General features: G+C 54.1%; 1 protein-coding gene across 1 annotated transcript; it reads right to left on the bottom strand.

Moving 5' to 3' along the window:
• Positions 1-224: 224 nt before the first annotated feature.
• Positions 225-1573, bottom strand: LOC132830482 (nuclear speckle splicing regulatory protein 1-like; the record flags this gene model as incomplete). Its single annotated transcript, XM_060848237.1, has 3 exons — positions 225-257; positions 460-507; positions 1499-1573. Coding segments are annotated over 3 exons (156 nt in total), but the record flags the coding sequence as incomplete, so codon positions are not given.
• Positions 1574-23296: the final 21723 nt, after the last annotated feature.

Below are 23296 nucleotides of genomic sequence, written 5' to 3'. Positions count from 1 at the left end.
TGCCTCTCTCTCTCTGTGCCTCTCTCTCTCTCTGTGCCTCTCTCTCTCTGCGTCTCCCTCTCTCTGTGCGTCTCACTCTCTCTCTCTGTCTCTATGTGTGTCTTTCTTTCTGTGCACCTCTCTCTCTCTCTCTGTCTGTCTGTCTCTCTCTCTCTCTCTCTCTGCACCGCTCTTGCTCTTTCTGCATGTCTCTCTCTCTCCCTGAGCATCTCTCACTTTCTCTCTCTCTCTGTCTCTCTCTGTGTGTGTCTCTCACTCTCTCTCTTTGCGCGTCTCTCTCTCTCCGCGCCGCTGTCACTCTCTCTGCGTCCCTCTCTCTTTCTCTGCGTGTCTCTCTCTCTCTGCCCGTCTCTCTCTCTGTGCGTCTCTCTCTCTCTCTCTCTTTCTCTGCGCGTCTCTCTCTCTCTCTCTGTGCATCTCACTCTCTCTCTCTCTCTGCGCGTCTCTCTCTCTCTGCGCGTCTCTCTCTCTGCGCCATTGTCGCTCTCTCTGCGTGTCCCTCTCTCTCTCTGAACGTGTCTCTCTGCACATCTCTCTCTCCACGCGTCTCTCTCTCTCTGCATGTCTCTTTCTCTGTGCGTCTCTCTCTCTCTCTGCATGTCCCTCTCTCTGCGCCACATTCGCTCTCTCTGCATGTCTCTCTCTTTCTCTCTCTGAAAGTGTGTCTCTATTTGAGTCTCTCTCTCTGTGTGCGTCTCTCTCTCTGCGCGTCTCTCTCTCTCTCTCTCTGCGCGTGTCTCTCTCTGCACATGTCTCTCACTCTGCGTGTCTCTCCCTGTGCGTCTCTCACTTTCTCTGTGCCTCTCTCTCTCTCTGTGCCTCTCTCTCTCTCTGTGTGTGTCTCTCTCTCTGCATCTCTCTCTCTGCGTCTCTCTCTCTCTCTCTGTGCACGTCTGTCTCTCTGTGCGCCTCTCTCTCTCTCTGTGTCTCTCTGTGTGCCTCTCTGTCTGCACATCTCTCTCTGTCTCTGCATGTCTCTCTCTCTCTGCACCGCCCTTGCTCTTTCTGCATGTCACTCTCTCTCCCTGAGCGTCTCTCTCTGTCTCTCTCTCTCTCTCTCTGTCTCTCTCTCTCTCTCTCTCTGTCTCTGTGTGTCTTTCTCTCTGCGCGCTTCTCTCTCTCTGAACGTGTCTCTCTCTCTCTCTCGGTGCATCTCTCTCTGTGTGCATATCTCTCTCTCTCTCTCTCCGTGTCTCTCTCTCTCTCTCTCTGCATCTCTCTGACTGTGCATCTCTCTCTCTCTCTGCACGTCTCTTTCTCTGTGCGTCTCTCTCTCTCTCTGTGCGTCTCTCTCTCTCTCTGTGCGCCTCTCTCTCTGCACGTCTCTCTCTGTCTCTCTGCATGTCTCTCTCTCTCTGCGCTGCTCTCGCTCTTTCTGCATGTCTCTCTCTCTCCCTGAGCGTCTCTCTCTGTCTCTTTTTCTCTCTCGGTGCATCTCTCTCTCTCTGTCTCTGCATCTCTCTGACTCTGTGCATCTCTCTCTCTCTGCACGTCTCTTTTTCTGTGCATGTCTCTCTCTGTGCGTCTCTCTCTCTGTGTCTCTCTTTTTGTGCGCCTCTCTCTCTCTCTGTGTCTCTCTTTTTGTGCGCCTCTCTCTCTCTGTGTGCGTCTCTCTGTGCACGTCTCTCTGTGCACGTCTCTCTCTCTCTGTGCGTCTCTCTCTGTTTATGTGTGTCCTTCTCGCTGTGCGCCTCTCTCTCTGTGCGCCTCTCTCTCTGTGCGCCTCTCTCTGTGTGTGCCTCTCTCTCTCTGCATCTCCCTCTCACTGTGCATCTCTCTCTCTCTCTTTTGTGTGTGTGTCTCTCTCTCTGTGCGTCTCTCTCTCTCTGTGCATCTCACTCTCTCTCTCTCCACGCTGCTGTCACTCTCTCTGTGCGTCTCTCTCTCTCTGTGCATCTCACTCTCTCTGCGCGTCTCTCTCTCCGCGCCGCTGTCACTCTCTCTGCGTGTCCCTCTCTCTCTCTGAACGTGTCTCTCTCTGAGCGTCTCTCTGTCTCTCTGCGTGTCTCTCTGCACATCTCTCTCTCCACGTGTCTCTCTCTCTCTCTCTCTGTGTCTCTCTCTCTGCGCATCTCTCTCTGCACATCTCTCTCTCTCTCTGCATGTCCCTCTCTCTGCACCACATTCGCTCTCTCTGCATGTCTCTCTCTCTGAAAGTATGTCTCTATTTGAGCGTCTCTCTCTGTGCGTCTCTCTCTCTGCGTGTCTTTCTCTGCGCGTGTCTCTCTCTGCACATTTCTCTCTCTGCGCGTGTCTCTCTCTCTCTGTGCGTGTCTCTCCCTCTGCGGGTCTCTCTCTGCACGTGTCTCTCTCTGTGCGTGTCTCTCTCTGTGCGTCTCTCACTTTCTCTGCACGTCTCTCTCTCCATGCCTCTCTCTCTCTCTCTGTGCGCCTCTCTCTCTGTGCGTCTCTCTCTCTCTCTCTGTCTCTATGTGTGTCTTTCTCTCTGCGCGCCTCTCTCTCTCTGAACGTGTCTCTCTCTCTCTCTCGGTGCATCTCTCTCTCTCTCTCTCTCTGTCTGTCTGTCTCTCTCTCTCTCTCTCTCTCTGCACCGCTCTTGCTCTTTCTGCATGTCTCTCTCTCTCCCTGAGCATCTCTCACTTTCTCTCTCTCTCTGTCTCTCTCTCTCTCTCTCCTCGTTCCTCTCTCTCTGCTTGTTCCTCTCTCTCTCTCTGCATCTCTCTGTCTCTGTGCATCTCTCTCTCTCTCTCTGCACGTCTCTCTCAGTGCCTCTCTCTCTCTGTGCCTCTCTCTCTCTCTGTGCCTCTCTCTCTCTGCGTCTCCCTCTCTCTGTGCGTCTCACTCTCTCTCTCTGTCTCTATGTGTGTCTTTCTCTCTGCGCGCCTCTCTCTCTCTGAACGTGTCTCTCTCTCTCTCTCGGTGCATCTCTCTCTCTCTCTCTCTCTGTGCATCTCTCTCTCTCTCTCTCCGTGTCTCTCTCTCTCTCTGCATCTCTCTGACTCTGTGCATCTCTCTCTCTCTCTCTCTCTCTCTCTGCACGTCTCTTTCTCTGTGCGTGTCTCTCTCTCTCTGTGCGTCTCTCTCTTTGTGCGTCTCTCTGTGCACCTCTCTTTCTGCACATCTCTCTCTTTCTCTGCACATCTCTCTCCCTCTGTATACCTCTCTCTCTGTGCACCTCTCTCTCTCTCTCTGTCTGTCTGTCTCTCTCTCTCTCTCTCTGCACCGCTCTTGCTCTTTCTGCATGTCTCTCTCTCTCCCTGAGCATCTCTCACTTTCTCTCTCTCTCTGTCTCTCTCTGTGTGTGTCTCTCTCTCTCTCTCTGTGCGTCTCTCTGTCTCTATGTGTGTCTTTCTCTTTGTGCACCTCTCTCTCTCTCTCTCTCTCTCTGTGCATCTCTCTCTTTGTGTGCATATCTCTCTCTCTCTCTCTCTCTCTCTCTGCTCGTTCCTCTCTCTCTGCTTGTTCCTCTCTCTCTCTCTGCATCTCTCTGTCTCTCTCTGCACGTCTCTCTCAGTGCCTCTCTCTCTCTGTGCCTCTCTCTCTCTCTGTGCCTCTCTCTCTCTGCGTCTCCCTCTCTCTGTGCGTCTCACTCTCTCTCTTTTGTGTGTGTGTGTCTCTCTCTCTGTGCGTCTCTCTCTCTCTGTGCCTCTCACTCTCTCTCTTTGCGCGTCTCTCTCTCTCCGCGCCGCTGTCACTCTCTCTGCGTGCCCCTCTCTCTCTCTGAATGTGTGTCTCTCTGAGCATCTCTCTGTCTCTCTGCTTGTCTTTCTGCACATCTCTCTCCACGCGTCTCTCTCTCTCTCTCTCTCTCTCTCTGCGTGTCTCTCTCTCTGTGCTTCTCTCTCTCTGCACATCTCTCTCTGCACATCTCTCTCTCTCTCTCCATGTCCCTCTCTCTGAGCCACATTTGCTCTCTCTGCGTGTCTCTCTCTCTCTCTGAAAGTGTGTCTCTCTCTGTGTGTCTCTCTCTCTCTCTCTGTGTCTCTCTCTGTGCGTCTTTCTCTGCGCGTGTCTCTCTCTCTGCGCGTGTCTCTCTCTGCGCGTGTCTCTCTCTCTGCGGGTGTCTCTCTGCACGTCTGTCTCTCTGTGCGTGTCTCTCTCTGTGCGTCTCTCACTTTCTCTGCGCGTCTCTCTCTCTCTCTCCATGCCTCTCTCTCTCCGTGCGCCTCTCTCTCTGTGCGTCTCTCTCTCTCTCTCTGTCTCTATGTGTGTCTTTCTTTCTGTGCGCCTCTCTCTGTGCGTCTCTCTCTCTGCATGTCTTTCTCTGCACGTGTCTCTCTCTGCACGTCTCTCTCTCTGTGCGCCTTTCAGTCTGCATATCTCTCTCTCTCTGCACATCTCTCTCCCTCTGTGTGCCTCTCTCTCTCTCTCTGCACATCTCTCTCTCTCTCTCTGCACATCTCTCTCTCTCTGCACATCTCTCTCCCTCTGTGTGCCTCTCTCTCTGTGCACCTCTCTCTCTCTCTCTCTCTCTGCGCCGCTCTTGCTCTTTCTGCATGTCTCTCTCTCTCCCTGAGCATCTCTCACTTTCGCTCTCTCTCTCTCTCTCTCTGTGTCTCTCTCTCTCTCTCTCTCTCTCTGTGTCTCTCTGTCTCTATGTGTGTCTTTCTCTTTGCGCGCCTCTCTCTCTCTCTCTCTCGGTGCACCTCTCTCTCTCTGTGCATATCTCTCTCTCTCTCTATGTCTCTCTCTCTCTCTCTCTCTCTCTGCTCGTTCCTCTCTCTCTCTCTGCATCTCTCTGTCTCTGTGCATCTCTCTCTCTCTCTGCACGTCTCTCTCTGTGCGTCTCTCTCTCTCTCTGTGTCTCTCTGTGCGCCTCTCTCTGTGCACGTCTCTCTCTCTGTGCGTCTCTCTCTATGTGTGTCCTTCTCTCTGTGCGCCTCTCTTTCGCTGCGTCTCCTTCTCTCTGTGCCTCTCTCTCTCTCTTTTGTGTGTGTCTCTCTCTTTCTCTGTGCGTCTCTCTCTCTCTGTGCATCTCACTCTCTCTGCGCGTCTCTCTCTCCGCGCCGCTGTCACTCTCTCTGCGTGTCCCTCTCTCTCTCTGAACGTGTCTCTCTCTGAGCATCTCTCTGTCTCTCTGCGAGTCTCTCTGCACATCTCTCTCTCCACGCATCTCTGTCTCTGTCTCTCTCTCTGCGTGTCTCTTTCTCTGTGCATCTCTCTCTCTGTGCGTCTCTCTCTCTCTGCACATCTCTCTCTGCACATCTCTCTCTCTCTCTCTGCATGTCCCTCTCTCTGCGCCACATTCGCTCTCTCTGCATGTCTCTCTCTCTGAAAGTGTGTCTCTATTTGAGCGTCTCTCGCTCTCTGTGCGTCTCTCTCTCTCTGTGTGTCTATTTCTGCGCCTGTCTTTCTCTGCGCGTGTCTCTCTCTGCACACATCTCTCTCTGCGCATGTCTCTCTCTCTGCGTGTCTCTCTCTCTCTCTGTCTCTATGTGTGTCTTTCTGCGCGCCTCTCTCTCTCTGAACATGTCTCTCTCTCTCTCGGTGCATCTCTCTCTCTCTCTGTGCATATCTCTCTCTCTCCGTGTCTCTCGCTCTCTCTCTCTCTCTCTGTGCACCTCTCTTTCTCTGTGCGTGTCTCTCTCTCTCTGTGCGTCTCTCTCTCTTTGTGCGTCTGTCTGTGCATCTCTGTCTTTGTGTGTCTCTCTCCCTCTGCTCATCTCTCTCCCTCTGTGTGCCTCTCTCTCTCTCTGTCTCTGCAAGTCTCTCTCTCTGCGCTGCTCTTGCTCTTTCTGCATGTCTCTCTCTCTCTCCCTGAGCATCTCTCACTTTCTCTCTCTCTCTGTCTCTCTCTGTCTCTCTCTCTCTCTCTGTGCGTCTCTCTGTCTCTATGTGTGTCTTTCTCTTTGCGCGCCTCTCTCTCTCTGAACGTCTCTCTCTCTCTCTCTCTCGGTGCATCTCTCTCTCTCTGCTTGTTCCTCTCTCTCTGCTCGTTTCTCTCTCTCTCTGCATCTCTCTCTGTGCATCTCTCTCTTTCTCTGTGCATCTCTTTCTTTTTCTGCGCATCTCTCTCTTTCTCTGTGTGTGTGTGTCTCTCTCTGTGTCTTTCTCTCTCTGTGCGTCTCTCTCTCTCTCTCTCTCTGTGCACCTCTCTCTCTGCGTGTGTCTCTCTCTCTGTGTCTTTCTCTCTCTGTGCATCTCTCTCTCTCTCTCTGTGCACCTCTCTATCTTCACTTCTCTCTCTCTGCATGTCTCTCTCTCTGCCCATGTCTCTTTCTCTGCGTGTGTCTCTCTCTCTCTGCGTCTCCCTCTGTGTGTGTGTCTCTCTCTCTCTCTTCATGCGTCTCTCTCTGTCTGTCTCTCTCTCTCTGTGCGTCTCTCTGTCTCTATGTGTGTTTTTCTCTCTGCGTGCCTCACTCTCTCTGAATGTCTCTCTGCGTGCCTCACTCTCTCTCTTTCTCTCTCTCTGCATCTCTCTGTCTCTGTGTATCTCTCTTTCTCTCTGCACGTCTCTTTCTCTGTGCATGTCTCTCTCTGTCCGTCTCTCTCTGTCCGTCTCTCTCTGTGCGTCTCACTCTGTGCGTCTCCCTCAGCGTCTCTCTCTATCTCTGCGCGTCTCTCTCTCTCTTTGCGCATCTCTCTATCTGTGCATCTCTCTGTGCATCTCTCTCTCTCTGTCTCTCTCTCTACGTGTCTCTCTCTCTGTGACTCTCTCCACGCGTCTCTCTCTCTCTGCACGTCTCTCTCTGCGCGTCTCTCTCTCTCTGCGCGTGTCTCTCTCTCTCTCTCTCTGTGCGCCTCTCTCTGCACACCTCTCTAGCTGCACTTCTCTCTCTCTGTGCCCCCCTCTCTCTCTCTCTCTCTGTGCCCCCCTCTCTCTCTGTGCCCCCCTCTCTCTCTGTGTCCCTCTCTCTCTCTGTGTCCCTCTCTCTCTCTCTCTGTGCCCCTCTCGCTCTCTGTGCCCCTCTCTCTCTCTGTGCCCCTCTCTCTCTGTGCACATCTCTCTCTCTCTCTGCGCGCCTCTCTCTCTGTGCGTCTCCCTCTCTCTGTGCGTCTCCTTCTATCTGTGCGTCCCTCTCTCTCTCCGCGTCTCTCTCTCTCCGCATCTCTCTCTCTGCACATCTCTCTCTCTGCGTGTGTCTCTCTCTCTGTGAGTCTGTCTCTGCACGTCTCTCTGTGCATCTCTCTCTCTCTCTCTGTGCGTCTCTCTCTCTCTGCGTCTCTCTGGCTCTCTGTGTGTCTCTCTCTGTGTCTCTCTCTCTGCGCGCCTCTCTCTCTGTACGTCTCTCTGTCTCATCTCACGTCCCTCTCTGCACATCCCTCTCTGCATGTCTCTCTCTGCATGTCTCTCTCTGCGTGTCTCTCTCTCTGCGTGTCTCTCTCTCTTTGCATCCCTCTCTCTCTGCATCTCTCTCTCTGCACGTCTCTCTCTGTGTGTCTCTCTCTGCGCGTCTCTCTCTCTCTGCGCATCTCTCTCTTTCTCTGTGCGTCTCTCGCTCTCTCTCTGTGTCTTTCTCTCTATGTGTGTCTCTCTCTCTGTGCATCTCTAGCTCTCTCTGTGCGCCTCTCTCTGCACCTCTCTCTCTATGCGCCTCTCTATCTGCACTTCTCTTTCTCTGCGCATCTCTCTCTCTCTGTGCCCCTCTCTCTCTGTGTCCCTCTCTCTCTCTCTATGTCCCTCTCTCTCTGTGCCTCTCTTTCTCTGTGCACATCTCTGTCTCTCTACGTGTCTCTCTCTCTCTCTGCATGTGTCTCTCTCTCTGCGTTTCTCTCTATCTCTCTCTCTCTCTGCATCTCTCTGTCTCTCTGACCTCTCTCTGGGTCTCTCTTTCTGTGTCTCTCTCTCTGTGTGCCTCTCTCTCTTTGCGTCTCTCTGTCTCTTTGTGTGTCACTCTCTCTGCGTGTCACTCTCTCTGCGTGTCACTCTCTCTGCGCGCCTCTCTCTCTGCATCTCTCTCTCTGCATGTCTCTCTCTGCGTGTCTCTCTCTCTCTTTGCATCCCTCTCTCTCTCTGCATCTCTCTCTCTGCACGTCTCTCTCTCTGTGTCTTTCTTTCTCTGCGTGTCTCTCTCTCTGTCTGCGCGCCTCTCTCTGCGCGTCTCTCTCTCTCTGTGCATCTATCTCTCTACGCGTCTCTCTCTCTCTCTGCGCGTCTCTCTCTCTCTGTGCGTCAATCTCTCTCTCTGTGCGCCTCTCTATCTGCACTTCTCTCTCTCTGTGCCTCTCTCTCTGCACGTCTGTCTCTCTCTGCGCGTCCCTCTCTCTCTCTCTCTGCGTCTCTCTGTCTCTCTCTCTGCGTCTCTCTTTCTGCGTCTCTCTGCGTCCCTCTCTCTCTCTGCGTCTCTCTGTCTCTCTGAGTGTCTCTCTCTGCGCGCCTCTCTCTCTGCACCTCTCTCTCTCTGCGTGCCTCTCTCTCTGCGTGCCTCTCTCTCTGCGTGCCTCTCTCTCTCTGAGCGTCTCTCTCTATGCATCTCTTTCTCCACGCGTCTCTCTCTCTCTACGCGTCTCTCTCTCTCTCTCTCTACGCGTCTCTCTCTCTACGCGTCTCTCTCTCTGCACGTCTCTCTCTCTGCACGTCTCTCTCTGCGCGTGTCTCTCTCTCTGAGCCTCTCTCTCTCTGAGCCTCTCTCTGTGCGTCTCTCTGTCTCTCTGCACGTCCCTCTCTGCGCATCTCTCTCTTTCTCTGCGCATCTCTCTCTCTCTGTCGTTCTCTCTCTGTACGTCTCCCTCTCTCTCTCTGCGCATCTCTCTCTTTCTCTGTGCGTCTCTCTCTGTACCTCTGTATCTGCACTTCTCTCTCTCTCTGCGCGTCTCTCTCTCTCTCTCTGTGCCCCTCTCTCTGTGCACATCTCTCTCTCTCTGTCTCTCTGCGTGTCTCTCTCTCTCTCTGCGTCTCTCTGTCTCTCTGTGTGTGTCTCTCCCTGGGTCTCTCTTTCTGTGTCTCTGTCTCTGCGTGTCTCTCTCTCTCTCTCTGCGTGTCTCTCTCTCTCTGCGCATCTCTCTCTCTGCACGTCTCTCTGCGTGTGTCTCTCTCTGTGTGAGTCTCTGCACGTCTCTCTGTGCGTCTCTCTGTGTCTCTGTGTCTCTCTCTCTGCGCGCCTCTCTCTGTGCGTCTCTCTGTCTCATCTCACGTCCCTCTCTGCACATCCCTCTCTGCGCGTCTCTCTCTCTGCACGTCTCTCTCTTTCCCTGCGCATCTCGCTCTTTCTCTGTGCGTCTCTCTCTCTCTCTGTCTTTCTCTCTCTGTGCGTCTCTCTCTCTCTGTGCATCTCTCTCTGCACATCTCTCTCTGTGCCCCCTCTCTCTCTGTCCCTTTCTCTCTGTGCCCTTCTTTCTCTGTGCACATCTCTCTCTCTCTACGTGTCTCTCTCTCTCTCTCTCTCTCTCTGCGTGTCTCTCTATCTCTCTCTCTCTGCTTCTCTCTGTCTCTGTCTCTCTGACCTCTCTCTCTGGGTCTCTCTTTCTGCATCTCTCTGTCTGTGTGCCTCTCTCTCTTTGCGTCTCTCTGTTTCTCTGAGTGTCTCTCTCTGCACGACTCTCTCTACGCGTGTCTCTCTCTCTGTGCGTCTCTCTGCACGTCTCTCTGTGCATCTCTCTCTCTTTCTCTGTGCACATCTCTCTCTCTCTCCCTACGTGTCTCTCTCTCTCTCTGCGTGTCTCTCTATCTCTGTCTCTCTGCGTCTCTCTGTCTCTGTCTCTCTCTGACCTTTCTCTCTGGGTCTCTCTTTCTGCATCTCTCTGTCTGTGTGCCTCTCTCTCTTTGCGTCTCTCTGTTTCTCTGAGTGTCTCTCTCTGCATGATTCTCTCTGCGCGCCTCTCTTTCTCTGCGCCTCTCTCTCTCTCTCTCTCTTTGCGTGTCCCTCTCTCTCTGAACGTGTCTTTCTCTGAGCGTCTCTCTGTCTCTCTGCGTCTCTCTCTCTACGCGTCTCTCTCTCGGCACGTGTCTCTCTGTGCACAGAGAAAGAGAGAGATGCGCAGAGAGAGAGATGGACAGAGAGACGCGCAGAGAGGGACGCGCACAGAGAGAGAGAGAGACGCGCAGAGAAAGAGAGAGATGCGCAGAGAGAGAGATGCACAGAGAGACGTGCAGAAAGAGACGCACAGAGAGAGAGACATGTGCAGAGAGAGACACTCAGAGAAACAGAGAGAGTCAAAGAGAGAGAGGCACAGAGAGAGAGAGAGATGCAGAGAGCCCCAGAGAGAGAGGTCAGAGAGACAGAGACAGAGAGACACAGAGACAGAGAGAGAGAGACACGCAGAGAGAGAGAGAGACACGTAGAGAGAGAGAGATGTGCACAAAGATAGAGGGGTACAGAGAGAGAGAGGGACAGAGAGAGAGGGGCGCAGAGAGAGACGCACAGAGAGAGAAAGACAGAGAGAGAGAGAGAGAGAGAGAGAGACGCACAGAGAAAGAGAGAGATGCGCAGAGAAAGAGAGAGAGGCACAGAGAGAGACGTGCAGAGAGAGATGCAGAGAAAGAGACACGCAGAGAAAGAGAGACGCGCAGAGAGCGAGGGATGCGCAAAGAGAGAGAGACGCGCAGAGAGAGGGATGCAAAGAGAGAGAGACGTGCAGAGAGAGAGACGCGCAGAGAGAGAGAGAGACGTGCAGAGAGGGATGTGCAGAGAGGGACGTGAGATGAAACAGAGACACGCACAGAGAGAGAGACACAGAGAGAGACAGAGAGACGCAGAGCGAGAGAGACGCACAGAGAGACGTGCAGAGACTCACAGAGAGAGAGACACACACGCAGAGAGAGAGATGCGGAGAGAGAGAGACGCGTAGAGAGCGAAGTGCAGAGAGAGAGAGAGAGATGCACAGAGAGAGAAAGACAGAGAGACGCGCAGAGAAAGAGAGAGACACGCAGAGAGAGACGCGCAGAGAGAGAGACATGCAGAGAGAGAGACACGCAGAGAGAGAGAGACACAAAGAGAGAGAAAGACACAGAGAGAGAGAGAGATGCACAGAGAAAGAGAGAGATGCAGAGAGAGAGAGAGATGCAGAGAGAGAGAGGGATGCAAAGAGAGAGACACGCAGAGAGAGAGAGACGCGCAGAGAGAGAGATGCAGAGAGAGAGAGGGATGCAAAGAGAGAGACACGCAGAGAGAGAGAGACACGCAGAGAGAGAGACACGCAGAGAGAGAGACGCGCAGAGAGAGAGACGCGCAGAGAGAGACGCGCAGAGAGAGATGCGCAGAGAGGGATGTGCAGAGAGAGAGATGCAGAGAGAGAGAGGGATGCAAAGAGGGAGACACGCAGAGAGAGAGAGAGACACAGAGAGAGAGAGACGCACAGAGAAAGAGAGAGACGCACAGAGAGAGACGTGCAGAGAGAGAGATGCAGAGAGAGAGGGATGCAAAGAGAGACACGCAGAGAGAGAGAGAGACGTGCAGAGAGGGATGTGCAGAGAGGGACGTGAGATGAAACAGAGACACGCACAGAGAGAGAGACACAGAGAGAGACAGAGAGACGCAGAGCGAGAGAGACGCACAGAGAGACGTGCAGAGACTCACAGAGAGAGAGAGACGTGCAGAGAGAGAGATGCGGAGAGAGAGAGACGCATAGAGAGCGAAGTGCAGAGAGAGAGAGAGATGCACAGAGAGAGAAAGACAGAGAGACGCGCAGAGAAAGAGAGAGACACGCAGAGAGAGACGCGCAGAGAGAGAGACGCGCAGAGAGAGAGACGCGCAGAGAGAGAGACATGCAGAGAGAGAGACATGCAGAGAGAGAGACACGCAGAGAGAGAGAGACGCAAAGAGAGAGAGAGACGCAAAGAGAGAGAGAGACGCAAAGAGAGAGAGAGACGCAAAGAGAGAGAAAGACACAGAGAGAGAGAGAGAGATGCACAGAGAAAGAGAGAGATGCACAGAGAAAGAGAGAGATGCACAGAGAGAGAGGGATGCAAAGAGAGAGACGCACAGAGAGAGAGAGACGCGCAGAGAGAGAGATGCAGAGAGAGAAAGGGATGCAAAGAGAGAGACACGCAGAGAGAGAGAGACACGCAGAGAGAGATGCGCAGAGAGAGAGATGCAGAGAGAGAGGGATGCAAAGAGGGAGACACGCAGAGAGAGAGAGAGACGCGCAGAGAGAGAGACGCGCAGAGAGGGATGTGCAGAGAGAGAGAAGGATGCAAAGAGAGAGACGCGCAGAGAGAGACGCGCAGAGAGAGACGCGCAGAGAGAGACGCGCAGAGAGAGACGCGCAGAGAGAGAGATGCAGAGAGAGAGAGGGATGCAAAGAGAGAGACGCACAGAGAGGGATGTGCAGAGAGGGACGTGAGATGAGAGAGATGCACAGAGAGAGAGGCGTGCAGAGAAAGAGACAGAGAGAGAGACGCACAGAGAGATGTGCAGAGACTCAGAGAGAGAGACACACAGAGAAAGAGAGAGATGCAGAGAGAGAGACGTGCAGAGACAGAGACGCGTAGAGAGAGAAGTGCAGAGAAAGAGAGAGATGCACAGAGACAGAGAGAGACGCACAGAGAGAGAGACGCGCAGAGAGAGAGGTGCGCAGAGAGAGAGACACGCAGAGAGACAGAGAGACGCAAAGAGAGACAGGCACACGGAGAGAGAGAGACACAGAAGGAGAGACCCAGGGAGAGACACACACAGAGAGACGCAGAGAGAGAGAGATGCGCAGAGAAAGAAAGAGACGCACTGAGAGAGAGAAACGCGCAGAGGGAGAGACACGCAGAGACAGAGAGACGCAAAGAGAGAGAGCACACAGAGAGAGAGAGAGACGCAGAAAGAGAGACCCAGGGAGAGACACACACACACAGACAGAGAGAGATAGAGAGACGCAGAGAGAGAGAGAGACGCGCAGAGAGAGAGAGAGAGAGAGAGAGATGTGCACAGAGAGAGAGGGGCACAGAGAGAGGGGCACAGAGAGAGAGAGAGAGAGGGACAGAGAGAGAGAGAGAAGTGCAGATGGAGAGGTGCAGAGAGAGGCGCACAGAGAGAGAGAGGCGCACAGAGAGAGAGAGGCGCACAGAGAGACGCGCAGAGAGAGAGACGCGCAGAGAGAGAGACGCGCAGAGAGAGAGACGCGCAGAGAGAGAGACGCGCAGAGAGAGAGGCGCGCAGAGAGAGAGGCGCGCAGAGAGAGAAAGGCGCGCAGAGAGAGAGAGGCGCGCAGAGAGAGAGAGGCGCGCAGAGAGAGGCGCGCAGAGAGAGACACGCAGAGAGAGACACGCAGAGAGAGACGCGCAGAGAGAGAGACACAAAGAGAGAGAAAGACACAGAGTGAGAGAGAGATGCACAGAGAAAGAGAGAGACACAGAGAGAGAGAGATGCAGAGAGAGAGGGATGCAAAGAGTGAGACGCGCAGAGAGAGTGAGACGCGCAGAGAGAGTGAGACGCGCAGAGAGAGTGAGACGCGCAGAGAGAGAGAGACGCGCAGAGAGAGGGATGTGCAGAGAGAGAGAGGAATACGCAGAGAGAGATGCGCAGAGAGAGTGAGACGCGCAGAGAGAGTGAGACGCGCAGAGCGAGACATGCAGAGAGAGACGCACAGAGAGAGAGAGACGCACAGAGAGAGAGACGCACAGAGAGAGAGACGCACAGAGAGAGAGACGCAGAGAGAGAGAGAGACGCAGAGAAAGAGAGAGATGCAGAGAGAGAGAGGGATGCAAAGAGAGAGACGCGCAGAGAGGGATGTGCAGAGGGAGAGATGCAGAGAGAGAGAGAGAGAGAGGGATGCAAAGAGAGAGACACGCAGAGAGAGACGCGCAGAGAGAGAGAAAGACACAGAGTCAGAGAGAGATGCACAGAGAAAGAGAGAGACACAGAGAGAGAGAGAGATGCAGAGAGAGAGGGATGCAAAGAGAGAGACGCGCAGAGAGAGAGAGAGACGCGCAGAGAGAGAGAGAGACGCGCAGAGAGAGAGAGAGACGCGCAGAGAGAGAGAGACGCGCAGAGAGAGAGACGCGCAGAGAGGGATGTGCAGAGAGAGAGATGCAGAGAGAGAGTGAGACGCGCAGAGAGAGTGAGACGCGCAGAGAGAGTGAGACGCGCAGAGAGAGAGAGACACGCAGAGAGAGAGAGAGATGCAGAGAGAGAGAGGGATGCAAAGAGAGAGACGCCCAGAGAGAGACACAGAGACACACACACAGAGACAGAGAGACGCAGAGAGAGAGAGACGCACAGAGAGACGTGCAGAGACTCACAGAGAGAGAGACACACGCAGAGAGAGAGAGAGACGTGCAGAGAGAGAGACGGGCGGAGAGAGAGACGCAGAGAGAGAGAGAGACGCGTAGAGAGAGAAGTGCAGAGAAAGAGAGAGATGGGCAGAGAGAGACACACAGAGAGAGAAAGACAGAGAGAGACGCGCAGAGAGAGAGAGAGACACGCAGAGAGAGAGAGAGACTCGCAGAGCGAGACATGCAGAGAGAGACGCACACAGAGAGAGACACGCAGAGAGAGAGAGACACGCAGAGAGAGAGAGACACGCAGAGAGAGAGAGAGAGACGCAGAGAGAGAGAGAGATACGCAGAGAGAGAGAGGGATGCAAAGAGAGAGACGCGCAGAGAGAGAGAGAGACGCGCAGAGAGAGAGAGAGACGCGCAGAGAGAGAGAGAGACACGCAGAGAGAGAGAGACGCGCAGAGAGGGATGTGCAGGGAGGGACGTGAGATGAGACAGAGAGACGCACAGAGAGAGAGGCGCGCAGAGAGAGAGAGACACACACACAGAGACAGAGAGACGCAGAGAGAGAGAGACGCACAGAGAGACGTGCAGAGACTCACAGAGAGAGAGACGTGCAGAGAGAGAGACGGGCGGAGAGAGAGAGACGCAGAGAGAGAGAGAGAGACGCGTAGAGAGAGAAGTGCAGAGAAAGAGAGATGCACAGAGAGAGACACACAGAGAGAGAAAGACAGAGAGAGACGCGCAGAGAAAGAGAGAGATGCACAGAGAGAGACACGCAGAGAGAGAGAGAGAGACACGCAGAGAGAGAGAGACTCGCAGAGCGAGACATGCAGAGAGAGACGCACACAAAGAGAGAGACGCACAGAGAGAGAGAGATGCAGAGAGAGAGAGGGATGCAAAGAGAGAGACACGCAGAGAGAGAGACGCAGAGAGAGAGAGAGATACGCAGAGAGAGATGCAGAGAGAGAGAGGGATGCAAAGAGAGAGACACGCAGAGAGAGACACGCAGAGAGAGAGAGACGCAGAGAGAGAGAGAGAGATACGCAGAGAGAGATGCAGAGAGAGAGAGGGATGCAAAGAGAGAGACGCGCAGAGAGGGATGTGCAGATAGAGAGATGCAGAGAGAGAGAGAGAGGGATGCAAAGAGAGAGACACGCAGAGAGAGACGCGCAGAGAGAGGGACGCAGAGAGAGAGACGCGCAGAGAGAGACGCACAGAGAGAGAGACGCACAGAGAGAGAGATGCAGAGAGAGAGGGATGCAAAGAGAGAGACACGCAGAGAGAGACGCGCAGAGAGAGGGACGCAGAGAGAGAGACGCGCAGAGAGAGACGCACAGAGAGAGAGATGCAGAGAGAGAGAGACGCAGAGAGAGAGGGATGCAAAGAGAGAGACACGCAGAGAGAGACGCGCAGAGAGAGACGCGCAGAGAGAGACGCGCAGAGAGAGACGCACAGAGAGAGAGATGCAGAGAGAGAGGGATGCAAAGAGAGAGACATGCAGAGTGAGACGCACAGAGAGAGACACGCAGAGAGAGAGATGCAGAGAGAGAGGGATGCATAGAGAGAGACGCGCAGAGACAGAGACGCGCAGAGAGGGATGTGCAGAGAGAGGGATGCAGAGAGAGACACGCAGAGAGAGAGATGCAGAGAGAGAGGGATGCAAAGAGAGAGATGCGCAGAGAGGGATGTGCAGAGAGAGACATGCAGAGAGAGAGAAACGCAGAGAGAGACGCGCAGAGAGAGACGCACAGAGAGAGACGTGCAGAGAGAGAGAGGGATGCAAAGAGAGAGACGCGCAGAGAGGGATGTGCAGAGAGGGACGTGAGATGAGACAGAGAGACAGAGAGAGAGAGAGGCGCACAGAGAAAGAGACAGAGAGAGACACACACAGAGACACAGAGAGACGCAGAGAGAGAGAGAGACGCACAGAGAGACGTGCAGAGACTCACAGAGAGAGAGACACACGCAGAGAGAGAGAGACGTGCAGAGAGAGAAAGACAGAGAGAGAGACGCACAGAGAAAGAGAGAGATGCGCAGAGAAAGAGAGAGACGCACAGAGAGAGAGGGATGCAGAGAGAGAGACGCGCAGAGAGAGAGAGAGAGAGAGACACGCAGGGAGACGCAAAGAGAGAGAGGCACAGAGAGAGAGAGAGACGCAGAAAGAGAGGCCCAGGGAGAGACACACACACAGAGACAGAGAGACGCACAGAGAAAGAGAGAGATGCGCAGAGAGAGAGATGCACAGAGAGACGTGCAGAAAGTGATGCACAGAGAGAGAGACACGTGCAGAGAGAGACACTCAGAGAAAGAGAGAGAGGCAGAGAGAGAGAGAGAGAGACGCAGAAAGGGAGACCCAGAGAGAGAGGTCAGAAAGACAGAGACACGCAGAGAGAGACGCGCAGAGAGAGGGATGCAAAGAGAGAGACGCGCAGAGAGAGAGACGCGCAGAGAGAGAGAGACGCGCAGAGAGAGACGCGCAGAGAGAGACGCGCAGAGAGAGACGCGCAGAGAGAGACGCGCAGAGAGAGACGCGCAGAGAGAGAGAGAGACGCACAGAGAGAGATGCAGAGAGAGAGAGGGATGCAAAGAGAGAGAGCGACGCACAGAGAGAGAGAGACACGCATAGAGAGAGACGCGCAGAGAGAGAGAGAGACACGCAGAGAGAGAGAGAGACGCGCAGAGAGAGAGAGACGCTCAGAGAGAGAGAGACGCTCAGAGAGAGAGAGAGACGCGCAGAGAGAGACGCGCAGAGAGAGACGCGCAGAGAGAGACGCACAGAGAGAGACGTGCAGAGAGAGAGATGCAGAGAGAGAGAGGGATGCAAAGAGAGAGACGAGCAGAGAGAGAGAGACGCACAGAGAGGGATGTGCAGAGAGGGACGTGAGATGAGAGAGACGCACAGAGAGACGTGCAGAGACTCACAGAGAGAGAGACACACGCAGAGAGAGAGAGAGAGACGTGCAGAGAGAGAAGTGCGGAGAGAGAGACGCAGAGAGAGAGAGAGAGAGACGCGTAGAGAGAGAAGTGCAGAGAAAGAGAGAGATGCGCAGAGAGAGACACACAGAGAGAGAAAGAGAGAGACGCACAGAGAGAGACACGCAGAGAGAGAGAGAGACACGCAGAGAGAGAGAGAGACGCGCAGAGAGAGAGACGCGCAGAGCGAGATATGCAGAGAGAGACGCACAGAGAGAGAGATGCAGAGAGAGGGAGGGATGCAAAGAGAGAGACACGCAGAGAGAGAGGGATGCAAAGAGAGAGACACGCAGAGAGAGAGAGAGATACGCAGAGAGAGATGCAGAGAGAGGGATGCATAGAGAGAGACGCGCAGAGAGGGATGTGCAGAGAGAGAGATGCAAAGAGAGAGACACGCAGAGAGAGACGCGCAGAGAGAGGGATGCAAAGAGAGAGACACGCAGAGAGAGACGTGCAGAGAGTGACGTGCAGAGTGAGACGCACAGAGAGAGACACGCAGAGAGAGAGATGCAGAGAGAGAGGGATGCAAAGAGAGAGACACGCAAAGAGAGAGAGGCACAGAGAGAGAGAGACGCAGAAAGAGAGACCCAGGGAGAGACACACACACAGAGACAGAGAGACGCACAGAGAGCGAGAGAGAGAGAGAGACGCACAGAGAAAGAGAGAGATGCACAGAGAGACGTGCAGAAAGAGACGCGCAGAGAGAGACACTCAGAGAAACAGAGAGAGTCAAAGAGAGAGAGGTACAGAGATAGAGAGAGAGAGAGACGCAGAAAGAGAGACCCAGAGAGAGAGGTCAGAAAGACAGAGACAGAGCGACGCAGAGAGAGAGAGAGAGATAGAGAGACACGCAGAGAAAGAGAGAGAGACACGTAGAGAGAGAGAGATGTGCACAAAGAAAGAGGGGTACAGAGAGAGAGAGACGCGCAGAGAGAGAGACGCGCAGAGAGAGACGCGCAGAGAGAGACGCGCAGAGAGAGACGCGCAGAGAGAGACGCGCAGAGAGAGACGCACAGAGAGAGAAAGACACAGAGAGAGAGAGAGACGCACAGAGAAAGAGAGAGATGCGCAGAGAAAGAGAGAGAGGCACAAGAGAGACGTGCAGAGAGAGAGATGCAGAGAAAGAGAGACACGCACACAGAGAGAGAAGCACAGAGAGAGAGGGATGCGCAGACAGAGAGAGAGATGCGCAGAGAGAGAGAGACGCAAAGAGAGGGATGTGCAGAGAGGGACGTGAGATGAGAGAGACGCACAGAGAGACGTGCAGAGACTCACAGAGAGAGAGACACACGCAGAGAGAGAGAGAGAGACGTGCAGAGAGAGAAGTGCGGAGAGAGAGACGCAGAGAGAGAGAGAGAGACGCGTAGAGAGAGAAGTGCAGAGAAAGAGAGAGATGCGCAGAGAGAGACACACAGAGAGAGAAAGAGAGAGACGCACAGAGAGAGCCGCGCAGAGAGAGAGAGAGAGAGACACGCAGAGAGAGAGAGAGACGCACAGAGAGAGAGAGACGCGCAGAGCGAGATATGCAGAGAGAGACGCACAGAGAGAGAGATGCAGAGAGAGAGAGGGATGCACAGAGAGAGACACGCAGAGAGAGAGGGATGCAAAGAGAGAGACACGCAGAGAGAGAGACACGCAGAGAGAGAGAGAGATACGCAGAGAGAGAGAGAGAGATACGCAGAGAGAGATGCAGAGAGAGAGATGCAAAGAGAGAGATGCAAAGAGAGAGACGCGCAGAGAGGGATGTGCAGAGAGAGAGATGCAAAGAGAGAGACGCGCAGAGAGAGAGAGACGCGCAGAGAGAGACGCGCAGAGAGAGACACGCAGAGAGAGACGCGCAGAGAGAGAGAGAGACGCACAGAGAGAGATGCAGAGAGAGAGAGGGATGCAAAGAGAGAGAGCGACGCACAGAGAGAGAGAGACACGCATAGAGAGAGACGCGCAGAGAGAGAGAGAGACACGCAGAGAGAGAGAGAGACGCGCAGAGAGAGAGAGACGCGCAGAGAGAGAGAGACGCGCAGAGAGAGAGAGAGACACGCAGAGAGAGAGAGAGACGCGCAGAGAGAGACGCGCAGAGAGAGACGCACAGAGAGAGACGTGCAGAGAGAGAGATGCAGAGAGAGAGAGGGATGCAAAGAGAGAGACGAGCAGAGAGAGAGAGACGCACAGAGAGGGATGTGCAGAGAGGGACGTGAGATGAGAGAGACGCACAGAGAGACGTGCAGAGACTCACAGAGAGAGAGACACACGCAGAGAGAGAGAGAGAGACGTGCAGAGAGAGAAGTGCGGAGAGAGAGACGCAGAGAGAGAGAGAGAGAGACGCGTAGAGAGAGAAGTGCAGAGAAAGAGAGAGATGCGCAGAGAGAGACACACAGAGAGAGAAAGAGAGAGACGCGCAGAGAGAGAGACGCGCAGAGCGAGATATGCAGAGAGAGACGCACAGAGAGAGAGATGCAGAGAGAGGGAGGGATGCAAAGAGAGAGACACGCAGAGAGAGAGGGATGCAAAGAGAGAGACACGCAGAGAGAGAGAGAGATACGCAGAGAGAGATGCAGAGAGAGGGATGCAAAGAGAGAGACGCGCAGAGAGGGATGTGCAGAGAGAGAGATGCAAAGAGAGAGACACGCAGAGAGAGACGCGCAGAGAGAGGGATGCAAAGAGAGAGACACGCAGAGAGAGACGTGCAGAGAGTGACGTGCAGAGTGAGACGCACAGAGAGAGACACGCAGAGAGAGAGATGCAGAGAGAGAGGGATGCAAAGAGAGAGACACGCAAAGAGAGAGAGGCACAGAGAGAGAGAGACGCAGAAAGAGAGACCCAGGGAGAGACACACACACAGAGACAGAGAGACGCACAGAGAGCGAGAGAGAGAGAGAGACGCACAGAGAAAGAGAGAGATGCACAGAGAGACGTGCAGAAAGAGACGCGCAGAGAGAGACACTCAGAGAAACAGAGAGAGTCAAAGAGAGAGAGGTACAGAGATAGAGAGAGAGAGAGACGCAGAAAGAGAGACCCAGAGAGAGAGGTCAGAAAGACAGAGACAGAGCGACGCAGAGAGAGAGAGAGAGATAGAGAGACACGCAGAGAAAGAGAGAGAGACACGGAGAGAGAGAGAGATGTGCACAAAGAGAGAGGGGTACAGAGAGAGAGAGGGGCACAGAGAGAGAGACGCGCAGAGAGAGACGCGCAGAGAGAGACGCGCAGAGAGAGACGCGCAGAGAGAGACGCGCAGAGAGAGACGCACAGAGAGAGAAAGACACAGAGAGAGAGAGAGACGCACAGAGAAAGAGAGAGATGCGCAGAGAAAGAGAGAGAGGCACAAGAGAGACGTGCAGAGAGAGAGATGCAGAGAAAGAGAGACACGCACACAGAGAGAGAAGCACAGAGAGAGAGGGATGCGCAGACAGAGAGAGAGATGCGCAGAGAGAGAGAGACGCAAAGAGAGGGATGTGCAGAGAGGGACGTGAGATGAGAGAGACGCACAGAGAGACGTGCAGAGACTCACAGAGAGAGAGACACACGCAGAGAGAGAGAGAGAGACGTGCAGAGAGAGAAGTGCGGAGAGAGAGACGCAGAGAGAGAGAGAGAGACGCGTAGAGAGAGAAGTGCAGAGAAAGAGAGAGATGCGCAGAGAGAGACACACAGAGAGAGAAAGAGAGAGACGCACAGAGAGAGACACGCAGAGAGAGAGAGAGAGAGACACGCAGAGAGAGAGAGAGACGCGCAGAGAGAGAGAGACGCGCAGAGCGAGATATGCAGAGAGAGACGCACAGAGAGAGAGATGCAGAGAGAGGGAGGGATGCAAAGAGAGAGACACGCAGAGAGAGAGGGACGCAAAGAGAGAGACACGCAGAGAGAGAGACACGCAGAGAGAGAGAGAGATACGCAGAGAGAGAGAGAGAGATACGCAGAGAGAGATGCAGAGAGAGAGATGCAAAGAGAGAGACGCGCAGAGAGGGATGTGCAGAGAGAGAGATGCAAAGAGAGAGACACGCAGAGAGAGACGCGCAGAGAGAGAGATGCAAAGAGAGAGACACGCAGAGAGAGACGTGCAGAGAGTGACGTGCAGAGTGAGACGCACAGAGAGAGACACGCAGAGAGAGAGATGCAGAGAGAGAGGGATGCAAAGAGAGAGACACGCAAAGAGAGAGAGGCACAGAGAGAGAGAGACGCAGAAAGAGAGACCCAGGGAGAGACACACACACAGAGACAGAGAGACGCACAGAGAGCGAGAGAGAGAGAGAGACGCACAGAGAAAGAGAGAGATGCACAGAGAGACGTGCAGAAAGAGACGCGCATAGAGAGACACTCAGAGAAACAGAGAGAGTCAAAGAGAGAGAGGTACAGAGATAGAGAGAGAGAGAGACGCAGAAAGAGAGACCCAGAGAGAGAGGTCAGAAAGACAGAGACAGAGCGACGCAGAGAGAGAGAGAGAGATAGAGAGACACGCAGAGAAAGAGAGAGAGACACGTAGAGAGAGAGAGATGTGCACAAAGAAAGAGGGGTACAGAGAGAGAGAGGGGCACAGAGAGAGAGACGCGCAGAGAGAGAAAGACACAGAGAGAGAGAGACGCACAGAGAAAGAGAGAGATGCGCAGAGAAAGAGAGAGAGGCACAAGAGAGACGTGCAGAGAGAGAGATGCAGAGAAAGAGAGACACGCACACAGAGAGAGAAGCACAGAGAGAGAGGGATGCGCAGACAGAGAGAGAGATGCGCAGAGAGAGAGAGATGCAGAGAGAGAGAGATGCAGAGAGAGAGAGACGCGCAGAGAGAGAGAGACGCGCAGAGAGAGAGACGCGCAGAGAGAGAGACACGCAGAGAGAGAGAGACGCACAGAGAAAGAGAGAGACGCACAGAGAGAGACGTGCAGAGAGAGAGATGCAGAGAGAGAGAGACACGTGCAGAGAGAGACACTCAGAGAAACAGAGAGAGTCAAAGAGAGAGAGGCACAGAGAGAGAGAGAGAGACGCAGAAAGAGAGACCCAGAGAGAGAGGTCAGAAAGACAGAGACACGCAGAGAGAGACGCGCAGAGAGAGGGATGCAAAGAGAGAGACGCGCAGAGAGAGAGACGCGCAGAGAGAGAGACGCGCAGAGAGAGACGCGCAGAGAGAGACGCGCAGAGAGAGACGCGCAGAGAGAGACACGCAGAGAGAGACACGCAGAGAGAGACACGCAGAGAGAGACACGCAGAGAGAGACACGCAGAGAGAGAGAGAGATGCACAGAGAGAGATGCAGAGAGAGAGAGGGATGCAAAGAGAGAGAGCGACGCACAGAGAGAGAGAGACACGCAGAGATAGAGACACGCAGAGAGAGAGAGACGCGCAGAGAGAGAGGTGCGCAGAGAGAGAGAGAGAGACACGCAGAGAGAGAGACGCTCAGAGAGAGAGAGAGAGACGCTCAGAGAGAGAGAGAGAGACGCACAGAGAGAGACGCACAGAGAGAGACGCACAGAGAGAGACGCGCAGAGAGAGACGTGCAGAGAGAGAGATGCAGAGAGAGAGAGGGATGCAAAGAGAGAGACGCGCAGAGAGAGAGAGACGCACAGAGAGGGATGTGCAGAGAGGGACGTGAGATGAGAGAGACGCACAGAGAGACGTGCAGAGACTCACAGAGAGAGAGACACACGCAGAGAGAGAGAGAGACTTGCAGAGAGAGAAGTGCGGAGAGAGAGACGCAGAGAGAGAGAGAGAGAGAGAGAGACGTGTAGAGAGAGAAGTGCAGAGAAAGAGAGAGATGCGCAGAGAGAGACACACAGAGAGAAAGACAGAGATAGACGCGCAGAGAAAGAGAGAGACGCACAGAGAGAGACACAGAGAGAGAGAGAGAGAGACGCGCAGAGAGAGACGCGCAGAGCGAGACATGCAGAGAGAGACGCACAGAGAGAGAGAGACGCACAGAGAGAGAGATGCAGAGAGAGGGAGGGATGCAAAGAGAGAGACACGCAGAGAGAGAGGGATGCAAAGAGAGAGACACGCAGAGAGAGAGACACGCAGAGAGAGAGAGAGAGATACGCAGAGAGAGATGCAAAGAGAGAGACGCGCAGAGAGGGATGTGCAGAGAGAGAGATGCAGAGAGAGAGAGAGAGAGAGGGATGCAAAGAGAGAGACACGCAGAGAGAGACGCGCAGAGAGAGGGATGCAAAGAGAGAGACACGCAGAGAAACAGAGAGAGTCAAAGAGAGAGAGGTACAGAGAGAGAGAGAGAGAGAGACGCAGAAAGAGAGACCCAGAGAGAGAGGTCAGAAAGACAGAGACAGAGCGACGCAGAGAGAGA

The sequence above is a fragment of the Hemiscyllium ocellatum genome, chromosome 31 (assembly GCF_020745735.1).
Source record: "Hemiscyllium ocellatum isolate sHemOce1 chromosome 31, sHemOce1.pat.X.cur, whole genome shotgun sequence".
In the NCBI taxonomy this organism is placed as follows: domain Eukaryota; kingdom Metazoa; phylum Chordata; class Chondrichthyes; order Orectolobiformes; family Hemiscylliidae; genus Hemiscyllium; species Hemiscyllium ocellatum.
The sequence above is the reverse complement of the archived record's forward strand: the minus strand, read 5'-3'. Positions and strand labels throughout refer to the sequence as shown.